The sequence below is a fragment of the Balearica regulorum genome, chromosome 2, assembly GCF_011004875.1.
Source record: "Balearica regulorum gibbericeps isolate bBalReg1 chromosome 2, bBalReg1.pri, whole genome shotgun sequence".
Taxonomy (NCBI): domain Eukaryota; kingdom Metazoa; phylum Chordata; class Aves; order Gruiformes; family Gruidae; genus Balearica; species Balearica regulorum.
In genome coordinates this window covers 99,358,201-99,377,821 of record NC_046185.1, presented here as the reverse complement: position 1 = coordinate 99,377,821, position 19,621 = coordinate 99,358,201, and the positions used below count along the sequence as shown (strand labels likewise).

The following is a 19,621-nucleotide window of genomic DNA, read 5'->3' as shown; positions in this document are numbered from 1 at the left end:
AGGATGGGACCCAGGTCAGAAAGCTGTTGCCTCCTCCCAACGTGATCCAATCCCTGCGTGGCATTGTAGCCAAGACAGGGTGATGTGCAGTTCCGGGACTCCCATCTCTTGCTCATCACAGCACCGCAGACCTGTAGCCCTTTTTCTGCGTGGCAGCAAGCTGGCTGTGTTTGTGCAGGGGCTCAGGGCACCCAGATCCCAAAAAGCATTAAATGAAATGAGCATGCTGTAACCAATGACAACAATCAGGGGAAAAGCAGAAGCTTTTTCTTAAATTTTAAAGAAATATTTAGTGAATAGTAAATGATAAGCGACGTTACTGTGGGTTTAAATTGATGGCATCTAGAACTTTGTTCAGCGTTGGGTTTTAAATTGTATCCGAAGAAAATTTCTGACCCTAGTGAAGTAACCTTGCAGCCCGGCTTCTTTATCCTGGCTTAGTGGCCAGGGCTCAGACATTCCTAGTTCTCCTGATTGATTGCCATCTTTAAGCTTGGAGGGGGAAAGCTTCGGAAAGGGCACTACTTGGGCTACTACACGTACTTTTTACCAAACTCTTGGTTGCGAAGTAGTAGTATATGAGCCAAGCTGCTGCAGAGTTTGTGAATACATAGAAATTTTTTTTTTTCCTGTCAGTTAGGTGCTTTCGGTCAAAAAAGCAGCACTACCTCTCTGTCCATCAGAAATGACTGGAGAAAGAGCAGATGCTAATTTGTGTTTTGTTTTTCCCCACCTCCTGAACAGGAACAAATAATCAGTCTAGTCAATCAAATCTGTGGAAAAGTATCTGGTAAAAATGGCAGCATTGAGAACTGTATCAGCAAGCCTACACCAAAAAGAGGACCTCGCAAGAGAGCGACAATTGACGTGCCATCATCTAGGCTTTCATCCTCCAGTTCATCCAAAAGTGCTTCAAGTTAATCCTGAAGATGCCAACACTCTCATTTTGTCAATTTATATATATTTTTTGTAATTATTATACCATAGTTTGGAGTACTTGCTGTAGAATACAAGCTGTCTTTGCACTAGCTCTAAAGAAGATTTTCTTCTGGTTTTAGAGAACTAATTTTGTTTTAGCATTAAACTGTTGAATTTTTTTTTTTGTACTTAGACTAGATAGATACAGCAGTCTGATTTTTTTAAACTGCCGTATGTTCACTGTTTTAAACCGGCAAGGGGCTGATAAAATATTAATTTGTATTGTCCCTATGGCTGAAAAAATAAAAAGCCTTTTTGGTAACTGTGAAAAAAAGGCTTTTAACCCATTTTTTGAATAGGTTAAAGTTTGATGTGTTTTATAATTTGTTCTCCAGTCATGTGAGCAGATTTTTCTAGAGAGAAAAGGGATAGGAGACAAAAACTTGAAAGAAATTGCTTTACTTTGGCTGTCTTTTATTCTGTCACAGCAAGATGAGTTTTGTAATTTTTTAAATTGGAGAATACACACTTTCTTTGGGAGGTTATGGCAGCTGAAGATGGACTTTGTTTCCTAACTGTAGGCAAAAGGAGGAGATTTGGAGTATGTTCTCTTTTACCAGCACATCACTATGCATCTGTTTTGAGGGGGAAAAATAAAAAAATTTAAAAAAAAAAAAAAAAAAGGAGGAAAAAAGACTGCCTGCCTTGAGGAGTCATGTGAGGGAAAACTGTGCCTGATTTCATTAGGAAATCCATTCTGTTATTTTTTGGTGCTGTTGGCTACTTTATCAAAAACCCTTCAATAGCATCCTTTAAAAAAAAAAAAAGAAAAAAGAAAAAAAAAAGAAAAAAGTGATTGAAGCCATAAGTGCTTCTTTTGTCATAGACGTGCAATCTTTCTAACATTCCATTTCCATTCCACTGCTCTTTTTCACACCTTTACACAGTCAAGCATTAATTTTTGTTTCGAATTTGTTTCATTATATGATCACCTTTAGAGCCACTAGCAGGTCTGCATCTTTCTTTTGAATGTGAAAATGCATTTGCTTTCATCTTGTCTATTTTTTTCTCTTCATGTTGTAACAAAAGAAAACAAAAAAGAAAATCACACCTTTTGTACATATGCCTGTAAATTTTTTTAAATACTTGAGCCTTTTCTTGGGGTGGGGGGAGGGATGGCGAAGAGACAAGATGAAGAAAAGCCTTACGTTTCACTTTCTTCATCGGTTGGATTGGATGCTTACAGGGTTTTTCTTGTAACATTTATAAGTGCTGCTTACATCACTGAACAACAACAAAAAATAATAATGGAGTAGCTGTTGCCCTTTTCTGGTTGTGTGTACAGTATGTGTGGAATAAAAAAGGGAAAATGTTTTCACAAACTGTTTTGTTTCGTAATTGAATTCAACAATACCGTAGCTACCCATATTGCACTGAGCTTGCCAGTGGTGACTGTCAGGAAAGTCCTATAATACAATTTGTTGGTTGTTGTTGCAGAAGACTGAACTGTTTTGGAATATTTAACAATAACATAAACAGAGTCAAGTGTTTTCAAATGTGGTTGTCTGGTTTTTATGGCCTTGCTGTGTACTTTTCCCTCTTGACAGTAAACTTCTGACTATGGCTTACAGTTTGACATTTAATTTATTAGCGCTGCTCTGCTCTCTTTCCTTGTAAGGAAAGACTTCATGTTGTTTATTGCCAGTTTTTTGTTTACTTTCCAGGTTTGTACTACGAGGTTTAATAAAAAAACAAAACTTTTTTGGACATTTTGTCTGTCTTCTGGAAAGTGAGTCAAGTTAAGCTCCTTCAAGAACAACGTCTTTCAGCAACTGCCTTGTTAAATAGCAAAGGTCCAATTGCAGGTAGTGAGCGTCCAGCTGTCGTTTCCCAGAGAGGGGCCAGGAAACACTTTGCCGCCAGGTATAGCAGGAGATGGAGTGAATCCCTAAGGGAAGCGGCCGCTTCCCAGCTGGCGAGCAGCAGGAGGTGCCTCCTTCCCAACCATCAGCTTTGTCAGGGCAGGGCTGGGGAAGGGATCACCTACGTCACAGCTCATCCTTTTACTTACGCTGTTTCTGATTACATTCCTTCCCTCCATGCATGAAGAGCAGGAGCCAGAAGCCTTCTCAAAGGAGAGCAGGTCCCTGCAAATAGAGTGTGAGACTTGACAAGCAACAGGTGTTAGACATGTGCAGACCTCGATCTCAGAGAGAAAAATGACTGCAGGGAAAAATGGCAGCAAGATAATACTGACTACAGGTCCTAAAGTTTATAAAACATATGCACTTAATTTATAATTCATTCAGGTTTATTTCCTTTAAACTGGTGGCTTTTGCATCAGTGTAGTCAAACAGCTGTTACCATGGAAAAGTAAATTACACTGGTGCTCAGTAGAAATAACCTTTTTGTTTCCCCTGATTGCTGAATTAGTCTCCTCTGTTCACTGTCATAAATAAAATATTTGGGTAATCAAGTAAAAGACATGGTTGGGATAGAAATACTTTATTTTATCTTGAAAGAGGAGTAAGTTTATACAATGCTAAGAAATCTGCTCCACGGGGAGTGTAACATTTCGATATGCATCGCTCCTCTTTTTCAGTTTCTTTTTTTTTTTTCTTAACACCTATGATAACTAAGTTGGTCCTGAATAAGAAGTGTGAGAGAGTAGATGCTGCTGCATTAGTAGACAAAGGCAGTAGGCAGACAGTAGGTAGTAAAGAGTAGAAAATAACTTGTCATTTTGGTTCGGATCCTAAATCTTCAGTTGCAGCAGCTGAAAACATGCAAGGAACAATTTGGGTTCAGTATTACACATCAAGGCTAAGTATTTCCAATCAGCCATTTCAAGGTTAGTGGTCAAAGTAACTTGTATGTTTCCCCGTTAATTCTCTTATACATAGTATATACAACTGCTTCACTGCTCCCCTGAGCCCCAAGACTACTGTTAAAGTGTGTGTGCTTTAGGCTTTTTTTTTTTTTTTTTTAAAAAACCAACCTCCACATGACTGGCAATTCTGTAAAAAGGCGGTATTACTAAGTACAAAGATCTGGCTGTTCTGCTTGGTTAGCAAATTGTTACACAGGCAAGCTTTTCATTCACTAGTTCATTCATTCAGAAGTCATTCTTTAAAGGATATGGTTTTAAGATTCAAATAGTTTGAGAGTCACTTTCATCACTAACATCTGAAGCACCCTTTCTTTCAGCTACAGCAGCGAGAGCAGTGTCCACCTGAACTTCCTCTTCATCAGACTGAATAACTGGTGACTCTCCTTCACTCGCCTCTTGGCTGGCAGAATCGGTACAGGTTGATGACAGCGAAGACAGTTTCTGTCGTAACTCAGACTGGCTCGGAACCTGAAGACTTATCTCATTCGCGTAGGTGTTGGACTCAGGCCCTTAGAGTTGGAAAAAGAAAACAACAACAATCAAGCTGTGGCTCAGCAAGCAAAGTCAGAAGAGAGTACATTAACTGAGCTCAACGTTGGGTGATGAGATGCATTCAGGCCATTTTGCTGCTTTTGCAAAACACTGTCAAAACCCCTCCCAAAACACAAAGCTGCCTTTTGGCTTTTCTGAAGTTGATCCACAGGCTGGTTTTGAGCCGTTTCTGATGGTATGTGTCTCGCTCCTTCTGGTATTACTAACGCTTGAGATGAAGTAAGGTAAGATTGCAGGACTGTTAAGTCCTGACTCTGTTAAGAGACACAGTTTGCCTGTTAGCCAAGACCACTTAAGCCTCCTAACTCTGACTTTGGTAAAAGTCCATCCAAACTTCAGCATGTGCTGAGAATCATCACCAACAGCAAAATCCTCCAGAGAAACTCTAGCCAACAGAATCACATAAATAAACCTAATTTAAAAAAAAAAAAAAAAAAAAAAGGTAACTGGGAGATATAATAGTAATCTCCAGTTTTGACTAAAAATTAAGATGCAGAAGCAAAACAAATTCTTGCCCACAGCATAAAAGAATTCCTCTGGTAAAGTTACAACATAGCTCAAAGGCACAGGAATGGGATTTTAAGACGGGGGTTCCTCCATATCCTATGCAAAAAGCTTTCTAAGCAAGTGCAGTGTCATGGCGTTTGCTTGCAGTTTGAGAGTTCAGATTTCAAAATTATCTCAGATCCTCTTCTGGACACTTCCCAGCAGCAAGTAAGAAGGGAAAAAAAAATAAACAGGGAAACATCTAAACACTTTTTCTATATGATCTGCCAAATAAAGCCCTTTTTTCCTTCCCTACTATACCTAACATGGGGTTCTCCATAGTCAGGCACCCAGCTTCAGTGCTGAGTAACCTTAGTGAGAAAATACTCCTAAAAAAATCCTGTGAGATTTCATAGAAAAAGGTTTCAAGAGGGTCAGATGGAAATAAGCTGATCACTGCACCACATGACCTCTGCTACAGCTGTTTGCAGAGCAGTTCACACCGCATTGCCCTGTGACCAGTCCCCATATTGTAGGAGTATCCCAGTTAAATTGTAACAAGAAAACAGTCACAACAGCATCTGGAGGCAACAGAAGCTGCTTGTACTGACACCTTTGCTCAGGCACAGTTCTTGTCCTAACTAGATGCAATCTTCAATTCTGGACCTAAACTGGGACAGAAAGTAGTCATAGAATCACAGACTGGTTTGGGTTGGAAGGGACCTCAAAGATCATCTAGTTCCAACCCCCTGCCGTGGGCAGGGACACCCTCCAGTAGACCAGGTTGCCAAAAGCCCCATCCAACCTGGCCTTGAACACTTCCAGGGAGGGGGCATCCACAGCTTCTCTGGGCAACCTGTTCCAGTGCCTCAGCACCCTCACATAGTCCCATATGTGACACTGTCTTAGCTTCTCTGGGACCCAGGAAGTCCAGGGGGAACCACGCCCTCAGCAGGTCTCCAACACAAGTTGATAAACATCTTGTCCAACGTTCACAACTCTGACAGCCGACCAACCTGCCTGGACTGAAAACAGCCTGCGCTCCAACCGACTGCATCAGTCCAGGATGTCTAGCAGGCCTACTGAGTTGCTTCCGCAGGTAGCATGTGAATTTCTGCTGAACACAAGTGATACTAGGAAGATGTTTTATAAAAGACACCTGTCTTCATGCTGTGCACACCAGCATGCATTAGATTGTGTTACACAAGACACACAAAGAAGTTTTCTGGAGTGGCAGAGGAGCGTAAATTTTTCAGTTCAACTTCCTATCACGCAATGTTTGAAAATCAGTGTCCATAAGCTGGCAATGTTTATAGCAAGACAAATTTGAAAACATTTTAATGTCTTGAGCTGATTTTCATTTTTAGCAGTTACTAAAATAGCTTACCTGTAGTCTGTGGCGTTCAGTAACATTGTGAAACAAATCTTGCCCTGACCAACCCAGTTCTCCACTGACAGCAAAATGAAGAGTTATCTTTACGTCATCTCGTTTTTCTGAGAATGAAGACTATTGTGCATTTGGCTTGATACTAGGGGGCAAGGTCCTTAAAGCAAGCACAAAAATCCCTTCTAATTCAGAGGGAAATTCAACAGTCCTAGATGCTGTAATTACTTGCATGCTCAGAACACGATCAACTTTCATAATGCAAGAACTGGATGCCTATCCAAACCCGGCCATCTGAATTTAGTTTTTGCAATAAAACACGAAGACCTCTAGTAGTCAAGTGTGCCTTGACTACTTACCGTAAGCTTTTTGTGTTCACAGCAGGTAATTACCACCTTTACATTGGGAGGAAAAAACCTACCCCAGGATATTATTAACATTTTTCTTTACGTATCCCAAAATATAGGATAGGATTTAAAGTATACTGTTTCTTCACTGTAAGTACTTCTATAAAAATACTCTAACCTGTATTTTCAAAAGAAATCAAAATTACATTTAAAGGAGCTTCATAATCTCCCCCAAGAAAACTTATTTTGGCTCTTTTGGGAAAAGGCATTTTAGTAGTAAAGTTTTTAAGTAGGAAAACAAGCTTCCCTGATGGGGGGAATCCCGTATTACTAATTCCGTGGTGTAAGCAGATCCTTCATCATGCTGCAACTTGCCAAAACGTAAATCTGGTTTTGTTCATCAGAACACATATGCAAATTTTGGATGAAGATTAATTCAATCCAATTTAACTGATGTTACTAGCAGTAAGAAGGCCACATGGAAGAGCTGCAGTATCAGAATCACTATTCAGAAGCTTCCAGAACATTGTCATGTTTTATAGATATGAAATGCGGGTTGAACCATGTCTCTGAATCTCTCTCCCTGAAGATCTTACACTATACAACTGGTCTGAATTTGCTTCAAAATGCCAAAATTCCAGACCAATTCTAAGAAGGCAGTCTTAAAAATAAAAACCTAATTACCACAAACATTCTGTTGATGTTTGTTAAAATGTTCTCCAATTTACATTGAGAAAAAACACACCTTAAAAGCAGTATGTAAAACATTACCTATCTGTACCGTGACAAATATAACATGAAGCTACAGCAACTGGATGAAAAGAAAGTCAGTCCAGAAATACCAAGTAGTTTTGCAGCAAGCTCCCTTGTACTGCAACTAAAAGTTAATGTTTTCAAAACCACTAATGAAAAATAGTCAAAGTAAAGTGCCATGTTTTTATGAGATACCATCATCCATTACAAATTAGAGCGAATCTGGTGATTTATCACTACGTCTCTAAGCAGGCTGTCATTACTAATACCATACCCAGCATGGGAGAAAGCATATTATTGTCTTCGCCTCCTGAGTTTAAAAAGACATCAAGTGCTTCTTGGTCAGACATGTCCATTAGGTCCATCTGCTCCAGCATGTCCACATTCACTTCCATGGAAGACATACTTCCAATTGGTTCTGTAGTAAAAATATAGTGCAATGAGCAAACTGAGCTACATCATGTTATTACCTATAAAGGCTTCAATAGCTGCTACAATTGTATGCATTAGTAATAATTAAACTAGATACAGCAGGAGCACACCCACATTAGATTGCTGCTCAGCAGCAATCTCAGCCCCAATCCAGGAGTACTCTGCGCAATCTTTGCTGTGAAACTAATGTCCGTTACTGCTTTTGTAAACCAAAACATTTTTAGCAACAGTATTTATTGCAAGAGCATTGTCAGAAATAGGCTAGGATGGAGCTCAGGGGGCAAAGGCTGAAACTTTCCATTTTGTAACACTCCTTTCCAATTCTCTCAACTAGAAGTCTTCTCAGAGAAAACTAATCACATTTAAACACACAATCACTAAATGTCAATACAGAAAGGGACATGAAAATGCAGATGAAGGATTAATGTTAACAGAGCACCCATTCTTCTTCCTCATTCAATCAACCAGTCTAATAAATAACAGTAGTACGTAAAACCTAGGCTGATGCCCAGTATCTTCTCTCAGCATAGGGATTTCACATTTTTAATGTGACAATACCAACAATTCACAAGGGAATTAAATGCTTGGATGAGCATCTTCTTCCTTGAATAATAAAGCATACAAACAGAAAAAATAAGTTCAGGGGTACTTGTATGTAAGTCCAGTTGCTGCATATATATATAACATCAAATATTATAATGAACAGTTTAATGGTTTATCTAAATTAATAGTGTAATTATTAAAAAGCCTTTACGTGTGAACTGAGACATCATTTGGTGGAGTTTTTTCCCCCTCAAGTATACTATAGCTCTAGGATCAAATTCTTCACAGAAACCGTTGCTTTGATATACACAGGCTCTGCATTATACTGCAAAGCTGAAGTTCAGAAAGTTAGCTATTCTAACTTTCTAACACAGCCACGTATCCAGTCCTAACTAGGCAGGGACAATGCCTGCTTTTAGTGTTCTCTCTATATAGAGAGAGTAGGAGACCCAAACTCAATTCCTTCCTAGACCAAAGGAATTTAAAACTTACACATCCCACTTCCCAGAAGGCTGTCCTAGCAACCCATCTAGAGCATCTTACAGATGAGCATTTATAGCACTCATGCAGAGAAATGGAAATCTTGGACTGCATTCCCTGCTCTGACATTACAAATCACAGCAGAACTGGTCTAGGAGCAGGGACAGAATCTCTACGTTCTTTTCCTGACACATGAGTGACGTAATCTCCTGATTGCTTTCTTTCTGGTCCTATAATCGCTGCATTTTGGCCCAACAGATGGATACCTCCCACACAGAAGTGTCTGTAGTCTATGGCATTCATGTGCTTTAACTAGTCGGGAGATGCCAGACTTGAGTCATCTCATACTAAGGAGAGCGCCTAATCTGATCTCCTATGCCCTCATCACATACTTTGTATGTTACACAGACAATGGAAACAGCTACCACCTGGGAACTGCTTTGAAACACGACACTGAGCTTTCCTCTGTGCTTCAAAAATTTCCTGAGGCACCTCCTGACAGGTGACAACCCCAGGCTTTGGAACTCCAGTGGACAGAAAGGGCCACCTCCATCCATGTCTTTATAGGTATGGATGCACTCTTCAGCTGCAGAGAGAAGTGCTGTTCCAGATGTACTGTATTTCCTCAGACAATGAGCAGAGCATCTGACTGATTTTCTATGTTGCCTAGTTCCCCTGCAACTCAAAGTTTGTTAAAGAGCTTATCAGAAGTTCCAATTCCACCAAGGAAGAATTTACACACTGCAGCGCGTCAGCTATAAACATTAAAACCGCTGCAGACTGACCCCTCAACAATGTTCTCCAAGTTGTGAGTTTGTGGATTACACAGAAGGTATTTTAAAACTTGCCTCGCCTCTCTGCTATCTGCAAGTATCCTGTAGAAAGGTATTGCTCCATGTCCTGCTGGAAGGCTTCTTCAAAGAACTTCTGGCGCTCCTTTAGCTTCATCTGCTGGGTGTGCTCCATATCCAAAACCTTCTGTGCATGTTCAGCATCTAGCTCAGCTGAGCGTAAAACAAACACACACATGAAATATTGCGTGTATATCCCCCCCCGACTCTCAGAATTTAAAAGCTACTGAACCAGTTCAATACCGACAGACTGTTACTACAGGTTGTTATAAAAGAAGGCTTCTGCGCTTTGCAACTATATTTTCAAACTGAGAGGATAAGAATGCTATATTAGGCAGCATAACCTTCACATTAAAGTGATGTCTTAACTACTTATCTTGAGGCAAGATGCAGATTCCTTGAACTGTATAAACAGCAACACCTGAAAGTACTGCCCATCAATAACCAGGATTTCAGAATTCTGCCCCAAAAAGTTATCAGATAATGATGCTTCTGCACACAAAAGCAATACTTTCAATTTGAATGTTGCAGCACATTTCCACCACAATACCAGTGGAAAGATATATATGTATGTATGCTTATATGTATGTGCATATAAATACACATACATATGTGTGTGCGTGCATGTGTGTATGAGATTCTATTATTGTCAGCCTCGACATAGACTGGAAAAATCCTTTGAAGATTATCCTACATGTAGGGTAGGTATGTCTCCACAGAAGCTGTGAAGGCAGCCTGAGTGGACAGGAGGTAGGCAAACAGCACTGTTTTCAGTGACAACACCACACAGTCACTAACATCAATATACAGGGTCTTCTCTGCGTACAGCAGCCAAGAACGTGCCAGAAGACGGTGATGCAACTGACACCAAAAAAAAAAAACCAGAGCCAACTGACATGAATTACTAGTATGACACCAAGCAGAAAGGGCCAGCTTGTACAGACATACAGTGACAGCCAAATGTGCTCAGACACATCTATGCTAGGTCTCTAGAACTTCCTTTTTCCTTCTACAGTGAAAGAAGCTTAGGCTGAATATCGTTGGAACAACTCCTTCCCTCCTGTTTTGCTGTACAGGAGTCACCGACTTGCAAGAGGATGTACAAAGAACTGAATCATATGGTTTAGTGAAGAATAACATCTTCTAGAACAAAAAGATGTGGTAGCTATGGAAGAACTAACTCTAGGCAGATCACTATTAGAATATGGTTTAGAAAAAAATGCTTTTTAGGAGGAACATATAAACTGGAACCCCTCCTCTCAGAGTTCTCCGTTCATTTTTCTAAACCAATCTCACGAGCTTACAATAAAAAAAAAGAATTTGCTAGCTGAGCTGCTGGTGGAAAGGACGGGGGTGGCAAGAAGAGCTGCTGGCCTGGGCTGTTCCATTAGGGGAAGCTCCAAACACTGCTGGGTAAAAAATGTCCAAGCTTCCACACACCAGACAGACAGTTAGAATATGGCATCCATACAGATAAATGCTGAAAGAGTGTAAGGTTTTCTAGGACAAGCATCGTATCAGTCTTCCAGAGAAAATACTCTGTTAATGATATTTTACAATAAGGAATTCATTAAAAGCTTTTACCATTATGGAGATTATTATCCAAATGGCAGCATGTGTTTTATTAAACCAGGCAAAAACATCGGAGAGTAGTAATTCACTCTGTTGCCTGCATACAGGTCACAGATGATACACAGAAGCAACTGAGCTGTGATAGTTGCCGAAAAGAGCCATAAAACTGGACTGACACACCAAATACCCATTAAAATGTCAGTAAATAAGCTAAAATTTTTTTCTTAAAGCAGTTTTCAGAAGTAACACGTCAGCGTATAATAAGGAACACATTTTCCTTTAAGTCAACATGTCTTTATTATCAATTACACAGTGGTGTACGATTACGCTTTGTTCCTTGGAGCAACTCCTTTACTACAATCCTGAACAATAAGCAATTATTACCAACATTGTGTATGATGCAGAAATGCTATTCAATTGTACTAATAAAAGCCAGCGGCTCTCACTGACAACAGAAATTTCCTGTCTTTCTCATAATATATTCTGACAGTTTTGCACTCTACATTGGTACTTCAGGATATTTTTAACCCCAGAACAGAGATAGTACCCAAACAACATATGAGACTGATACAACTTCTTTCTTAGCACTGCGCCCCCTGTTTTTTTATTTTGCCTAAAATGTTCTGCTAATTATGGAAATTGTCACTGGCCAAAGCTAACTGCTAAGAGCTGCCTGCTGTGCTGATACGTTCTAAAGAAACGCAAAAGACGCTAGCTGAAGAGGTGTCATAGGCTTGTTCTCCAAAGTCACTTATAGAGAGTTAATGTCAAGAACCTTGCTGCATGATTTCACCGTCTGCCAGGTGTAATAAAAGTTGCTTGGCTAAGCAAATCCAAACTGCTTCATGTGAGGTTTTGGTTTGTTGTCAGAAATGCTAAGGATGGCTAGATGAAACTAATGATCAAACCTGAAACAACAGAAAACGGGTGTATTGCTTCTTTTACAAATTACGTTTTCCAGAATCCAAGCGTAGTTTTAGGTGTTTATAAAACACTGAATAAAGCCAGCACCAAAGCAGTTCTAAGGCAGAGAAAAATATCAGCCATCTACTGTCATATGCTCTACTGTCATATGCTCTCCATGTCCACATACGAATTCTTACAGACATCACTGAGACCTAACATGCTTAAAATACTATCGCATTTTTCCTTTCACCATCAAATCGTACCTTTGAATTAGTAACTGCACCTATTTCTCAATCACACAGCTGTGCACAGGAAAGACAAAAAAAAGGACAGACTACACAGAAAATGCTAATTCACAATTAGATGCAGACTTAGAGGAGTTGCCGTGATAACCCAAATACAAGGCAACTTCAATTCTACACCAGTTATGAGTTTGAAGAGAACAGAACTAAAAGTAGGCAAAATATTTCCTAAAAACTGGAAACTCAGGTGGTGGCATATAGCCTTTCGCACCATCCCCAGCACAGACCCACAGCCAACGCACAGCCACAGTACAACTTACAGCCTCCTCCAAAGCCCAAGCAAAGAGGCAGCACTCGTCCACAAAACCTCCACTTGCTACAAAATCTCATTTTCTCCAGCACTGCTGAACAACACTCACACTCCTCCTCAAAACCCACCTACATTTTGACCTGCTACAGCTGCTCATCACACACGCTACACAGGCACAGAAGCATGGAAGTCACTTCCACCCTGGAACTGGTCACCCCTGCCGGAAGCGGCCTCTGGATACGTGCACCTACTGAGATGCTATGCTGCCCTCATCTCCTCTAGCCAGGTGAGGATTTATCAAGAAAGTTTCAGGGGACAACTCCTCCAAATACCTCAGCTGGAGAAAAAGCTATAGTCATCATCTGCTTCTGTCACTATGGATCCTGCTTATATCAGCTAATGGGACCTGGAAAGCTGACCAGCTAATTCCAGTCATTAAAAGGACTGCCCTGTGCTCTTAAAGGTCAATGGAGGAAAAAAAAAATTTGAAAAGAAAAAAAAAAATCAGTGCCTGGAATGTAGTCCTTAATGCATTGACTTTCTTTATAGGTGTTCCCCTGCCCAGCCTTTTTTCTGAGGGAAAAAAAATCACCATATAGCTGTGCAAACAGCTCAAAAACTTAGAAATCAAGACAAGACTAGGAGTACAGTATTACTATTTGGTATAATGTCCATGTTTTCACACTTTAATTTACATTTCTGATACCTTTCTGAAGCCAGATGCTGTGCTAACCATACACTGTATTCCTATTACAAGATTCATTTATTAAAGCCAGGACCTCAAGACAGATTATTTCTTAATCACTTTATAAAACATTTTTATTTACAAATTAACTCTATTTCTGGGAAAACCTCCCCCTCCCTCCCCTTCCCCATATCTTAAGCATTTGAACTAGACACTAGAAGAATCCAAACTCCAAAGGAACAAATTACAGTAGCTTATAACCATATACTTTAAATATAAAGGATGCCATTTTCTGATATCATTTACATGCCTGACTGACACTTTCTACAAACTAAAATTTTGCTGCAGTAGCTAAAGTTTCTATCTAACCAACAAGCCAAGTGACCATTTTATACTTCAATCTAAAACATTTTCCAGTTATGCACAGATTTCCTGAATAAGTATGGCTAAAAATATAACAAATTAGAAGAATGACTAAAAAAATAAATGAGCAACCGAAACCACTGTTTGCTTAGATTGCTAGCACATCCCTTCGACCTAATGTGAAAGACGTCAAGTCATACAAATCAATGGCTTTTTGGTGCTTTCATAGTGTTACACAATCAGTTCACTTTCTTTCAATTAATTTATAATATTACTTTATAGTTCTCATGTGAACTAGAATCCATAAATGTTCTAAAGAGGGAAAGACAGAGTAAGACAAAAACTGGAGCTTAAACTAAATGCCCTTTCCCCCCCTCCACTCTACAGTTCATCTGGTATTTGTAGACTCATTCAACCAGACCATAAAATGTATGCAAGTATTCTTCTCAGGGATTTTTGCTTTCACTAAAGATACCAAAGTCTCAAGTAGCCCTTCACTGAACTCGCTCCAGGTTTTTGATGTTCCTCCTGTACTGCGGAGGCCCAAAAACCAGATGCAGCATGTAGACATGCTGAGTAGGGGAGGATAATCCCTACCCTTGACCTGCTGGCCATGTTCCTGTTCTTCCAGCCCAGGATGCTGGGGCCTCCCCTGGTGCCCGACGTGCTGCCGGCTCATGCCCGGCTGGCTCCCCACCGCACCCCCAGCGGCTTTGCTCCCCCGCCAGTCAGTCCCCAGCGGGTCTCGCTGCGGGGGCTCCTCCTGCCTGCATGCAGGGCTTTGCACAAATGCAAATACCTGTTGAACTTCTTAAGGTTCCTGTCAGCCCACTCCTCTGGCCCCTCTCGACGTCTCTGGACGGCAGCCCTGCCCTCACTGTATCAACTGATCCCTCCAATTTGGTGTCATCTGCAAACTCGGAGTGCCCTCCATCACCTCCTCTGGGAAAGACCAGCCTGCTGCTTCTCACCAGCCTCCCGGTAGAGAATGACCCATTAACCACTTCCCTCTAAGCCAACCAGTTATTTATCCATCCAGACTGTAACAGCGTAATTCAGCTACAAGAATATTGTGTGAGACTGTCAAAACCTATTAGCAATCTGGTTATTCACCAAACCACTGAAAGCCTTCAGAAATCAGAATGATAAAACATAAAAACAGACAGTGGAAGATAGCCAGCCAAGTTACTTTTCAAGTGCGTTATAACTTAGTAACTTATACTTGCAACTGCCTCATTATATACCCTTTTAAGTAAAAATATCAAAGTGAGACAAGACGCCGGGGAACACTTCAAAGAATGCAGTTTTTCTCAAAAATGTTTAAAATATTCTTGACAGAATTTAGAATACACTTTGATAATATGAGGGAGGAAGTTCAGAGCACTCTTGCACCATACTTTGCTGAAAAGTGGGGAGAAACTGTTGGCAAAACTTGAAAAAAATTTCTAAGACATGGGAATTATGTGCACAGTCTTTCCTCCAAATTGGAGTGAAAACAAAACAAATGGAGACGACAAGATTTAATTGTTTTTAAACTCTGATTTAACAGTCTCTTTGCAAAGTAAAAAAAAAAAAAAAAAAAGACATTCCAAAAGTATATTCAAATAATTACAATCAAAAAAATTAAGTCCTGATTCACTAGAATGTGAAGTCAGGATTTCACTGGACTTTAGAAAGACTATCTCCGCTGCAAAAAATGTACATTGCTCCAAGCGAGATTTACTGTCTGACAACTCTAAAGTCTGCATTTTACTAAAATTATAAGAATTATTTTTATTAATATATTTTTTCATTAAAAAAATCAGTTACTAAAAATGACTGCATGTATTCCTTGATAATTTCTAACTACTGTTTTTATAAATTGCATCAGAATATGAAAATTGTAGTTAGCCCAGAAATAATCCAGCCAAGAGGAAAAGCAGAGGTTTTACCAGTGCAGAGAAATTATTTTTTTAAGTTGCCTAATAAGCAGTTTCAACAAGCTGGCTTACCTTAGAGATTCCCTCTAAACAAATTGCTTACTTGAGATCCTTGAAAAATACAGAATAAGCCTAAATAAACAGCAGAACAAACGATTGAAAATAACTGCCTGTGTATGCCAAGATTCCAGTTACTAAAGCAGCACCTGGAGGAAGAAGCAGCTTCCGACCAACGCGACAGGAAATGCAGCTTGGGGAAAGGTTTCTGCATAACTCCAAACTTTATCTGGCTACCAGGAAATCATCATCATGAAGAGATACTAAAAATATGCTGCACCAAACAGCAAACACATGAATCAGGTTCTAAACTTGTAAATACCTCTAGGATTAAAAGAAAATAATCACACAAACTTTATAATCACATACCTCACGGTGTGCAAAAAGAATATTAGAGCTCAACAGAATTAGGATCTCTAGGTGAGCTAAACAAAAGGTTATTCCATTTACATTTAATTTTACTTTCACAGTTTTCTTCAGCGCTCTCCTACTTTTTACAGCCTTGTAAAGTATGACGGGACTTTTCTAAGGCAGACCAGAGGCTTGCTACTGCAGATGAGAATACACCTGAGCTATGGACAGAGTGCATCCAGTTTGGGTTTGTTTGGGATTTTGAACAGTTAATACAGCACACGCTGCAATTAATGTAGGGGTTCAAACAAGCCCAGAGCATTCAAAGTTAAAGAACATCCTACATAGCAGCCATATGGCACATTATATTCTTCAGATTGTTTTCACCTTTCTCTATTGTCTGCAAGCTTAAAAATACACAAGGTCAAGAACTCTTCTGCAAGGCGGCCCACAGCAGCGTAACGCAGTACTGGTTCAGAGCTAGATTTCCTGTGGTTCAGAAACAGTAAGAATGCTTTTGGACATTTTATTTCTCATTAAAAAAATGCTGAAACCTGAGTGTATTTGCCTACTTCTCGAATTTTTTAAATTAAGAACAGGCAAATTTTCATGTCTGCTAATGTGGTAATCATGACCAATGTTAGAATAGTTTTAACTATAGTTAAAATCATCATGGGTATACTCTTCTAGAGCACATTAAGGTTTTTTTTCCACACTTGCTTCAGTATTTTCCTACGTTCAGATGTGCAAATGCACATCTTACAAAGTACAGTAATGTTACAGCAAAAGCTTTAAGGCAGGAATTCTTTCCTCTAGGCCCATACTTGACCATTTCTGGGTTAACAAATCTACAATCCACCATCCTCCAGTTTCCTGGTTCAATTTCGGTTATGTTCTCAAGAACCCTAAGTGACAATATGTCTTTCTAGAAGACAGGATTTAGCAATGCGGCTTCACTGGGATGCGAGTACCACAAACTCTCCTCAACTTGCACCAGGACAGGCTCTGCTAGGACGGTGGTCTTCTAATTCCCCTCTTCCTCCTTTACTCAGATTTCTAACCAACTGTAACAGAAGAAAAGGTGACAAAGGAAGGATAACATTAAGCTGAACCTCCATACTATAGAAAGTAAGTTGAAAATAAACAAACTGGCAAGCATCTGAGCTCACACGCTTGTTTCCTGACTCCCTGTAAATCTACCATTTCTGGTACTGTGAGAACAATAATTTTGTTACTAAACCATAAAGTATTTATTTTCACTATAAACCTGACAATGTCAGATGAATGTTCAGTACACATAAGTTTACTTGTGAAGACAATCTGGCTTTAAAAATCTAGCCACGCACTACAGAAAAATCCCACTACTGCAGAAATTATACTTGCAAACAGTTCAAATGACTCAACACTAGTCTACTGTCATAAAAGTTGTCTTTAATGCATACACTCTCCAATTACTGCTTTTTCGGTCTCACCTCAAAATGCTCTTTTTCAAATGGAAAAACTAATCAATAGTAAATCTAAACCCAAAGTGCTTAAAATAGAAACCACAGCGTTCTAATTCAGGTTTGCAAAAGTCCATGAAACTGTCCCAAATAAGAGTAATAACATCCCATCGTCCAAGTACAAATTGATCTATCGAACAATTTAATTACTATTTTCCATTCTGAAAAGGAAGCTACTTTTCTTTGGAACTGCAAGGCTCTCAAACAAAGACAAGCAAATGGTTTCTACTACTACAAGAATAGTGCTAATCTTAACATTTGCACAACTCAGATATTTGCCTTCTAGATCAAATTATGTGCATGCATAGATACATAAATAAATTATGAGATACTGGTTTGCTGTCATAACACATTGTGCACACGTTGAAAATATGGGTTCCACAACAAGGTAAATCAGTCAGCAGGTATCAACTTTTACTTGTCCTTAAGAATAGCATCAAGCCCCAAACTCTTGCTTTACTAAAACTGTTCTTCACCCAAACTACAACCATCTTCAGATGCACAGACTAGCAAAACAGTATCATTCAGGGCTGAACTAAATCTTGCCTCAAAAAACCTGAAAGTGAACACATTCTTGTATTCTTTCCTATTAACTAAAACAAAGCAAAATGCGGGGGTTACTCCATATTTTTTCAGACTAAGCAGTTTTCTGATCTGAACATGCAATTTATACCTCCCTCTCCCAGAAGGAGGGGTAGATCCTCCCAATGAGTCCTACCTAACAAGTTTCAGAGCCAAAAGGAGAGTGCTGTGGATTCACAGTCTCAGCATGGTTCAGTCTGATCTGACCTTACATTGGATAACACTATCTTATTTCTTTCAAGGCTTTTCTGGACAGAAACATCGGGGGGGGGGTGGGGGGGGGTGGTGGTGTGTGCAGGGGAAATGTATACATTGCAAAGATTCCATGACTACTGAAAGGTCAAAATACGTGTTGTATATTTTGTCTTCCCTACACGCAGCATAGGTTTGTTGAACTAATTGCTCTGATTAGGCTGCCTGATGGAGGGACACATCTCTCAATATCCTCAGATTCCTTGTTACAGTTCTCAGGACAAACCATCCAGTTCCATTCTGAAGCAATTTCTAGGTGGGAGAAGGCAACACATCAAAGGATACCTAAGAGCAGCTTCATCACTTCAATCTTTAGAAAACACACGCGGACATTTCACTGATCTTTTGAAATTCAAAATCCAGTTTTCAATGCACATAGTCAGCTATTGTCTTCACATGAGTCTGGAAACAGAAAAATCCTGCTATCCCTCTGGTACCACAGACCTCTCACTTTGGCTGACAGTGACATATGTCATACTTGAAGAAGGCTTGCTTTTTTTTTTTTTTTTTTTTAATAACACACTTTAATAAAAGTCTTAGGTTAATATAAGCAATGATCACTCAATCAGAAACAGAAAAGAAAAAACTCTACCTTTCATTAAAAAATTATGCAACTAGTTGAAAGAGAATTTGATTTTTTCTCATCTCTTCCACCTTGTAAGACATTCAACATGCATTATATCAATTGCATTTGATAACAGATCCGCTTTACAGATGTGTGGCAAATAACACTGTACAATGATGAAACTTCTATGTCCATCAGAATTTTAAAACATTATTATTCAATAGTGAAGGACACCATTTTGCAAAGTCAAGTTATACTTGAAGTATTTGACGCTGGAAACCATTCCAAATCATCAGTCCTCTCTCATCTGAATCGGTCATCAAACTAAAGTTCCGAAAGCATAAAGCCTGTGAGCATTACTGCAATCAACTGCAAGATCTATTGCTCAGTTATCAGCAGTGGTTTTCTGTTAGCGCTCAGAACTTGAGGGCCTCGTTACTAGAACTTAAACAAGGCTTTTAACACAGCCTAAATTTCACACTTTAAACAAGCAACAAATATATCCCTTATTTCAAGAAAAACAGATTCTGTGTCCAAAGATGCACCTGAGGTATTTATGCTAAAACATGGATGTCTACCTGTTCACAATGGACTCAATCAATATGAAAGGACCAGGGATTAACTACAAAAGGAATAAATAGGAGAAAGCATTGATTTGTGTGGGTTTTTTTGCAATTTC

The 19,621-nt window shown here is 39.5% G+C and overlaps 2 protein-coding genes across 6 annotated transcripts in view; one reads left to right on the top strand and one right to left on the bottom strand.

Moving 5' to 3' along the window:
• Positions 1-2,685, top strand: part of JARID2 (jumonji and AT-rich interaction domain containing 2) — a 225,334-nt gene extending 222,649 nt beyond the window's left edge. For all 5 annotated transcript variants that reach the window (XR_012833951.1, XM_075745108.1, XM_075745111.1 and 2 more), the window contains exon 18: positions 745-2,685. Coding sequence is in view for 4 of the 5 variants with exons in the window: in XM_075745108.1 (XP_075601223.1) it covers positions 745-921 (177 nt within the window). In the remaining variant the exon portion in view is untranslated. The remainder of the gene's footprint in view (positions 1-744) is intronic.
• Positions 2,686-3,211: 526 nt separating this feature from the next.
• Positions 3,212-19,621, bottom strand: part of DTNBP1 (dystrobrevin binding protein 1) — a 73,693-nt gene continuing 57,283 nt past the window's right edge. Inside the window, exons 8-10 of the mRNA XM_075745115.1 lie at positions 9,634-9,789; positions 7,605-7,748; positions 3,212-4,317 (exon numbers count right to left, since the gene is read on the bottom strand). Coding sequence (XP_075601230.1) covers positions 4,070-4,317; positions 7,605-7,748; positions 9,634-9,789 — 548 coding nt within the window. The 3' untranslated portion in view covers positions 3,212-4,069. The remainder of the gene's footprint in view (positions 4,318-7,604; positions 7,749-9,633; positions 9,790-19,621) is intronic.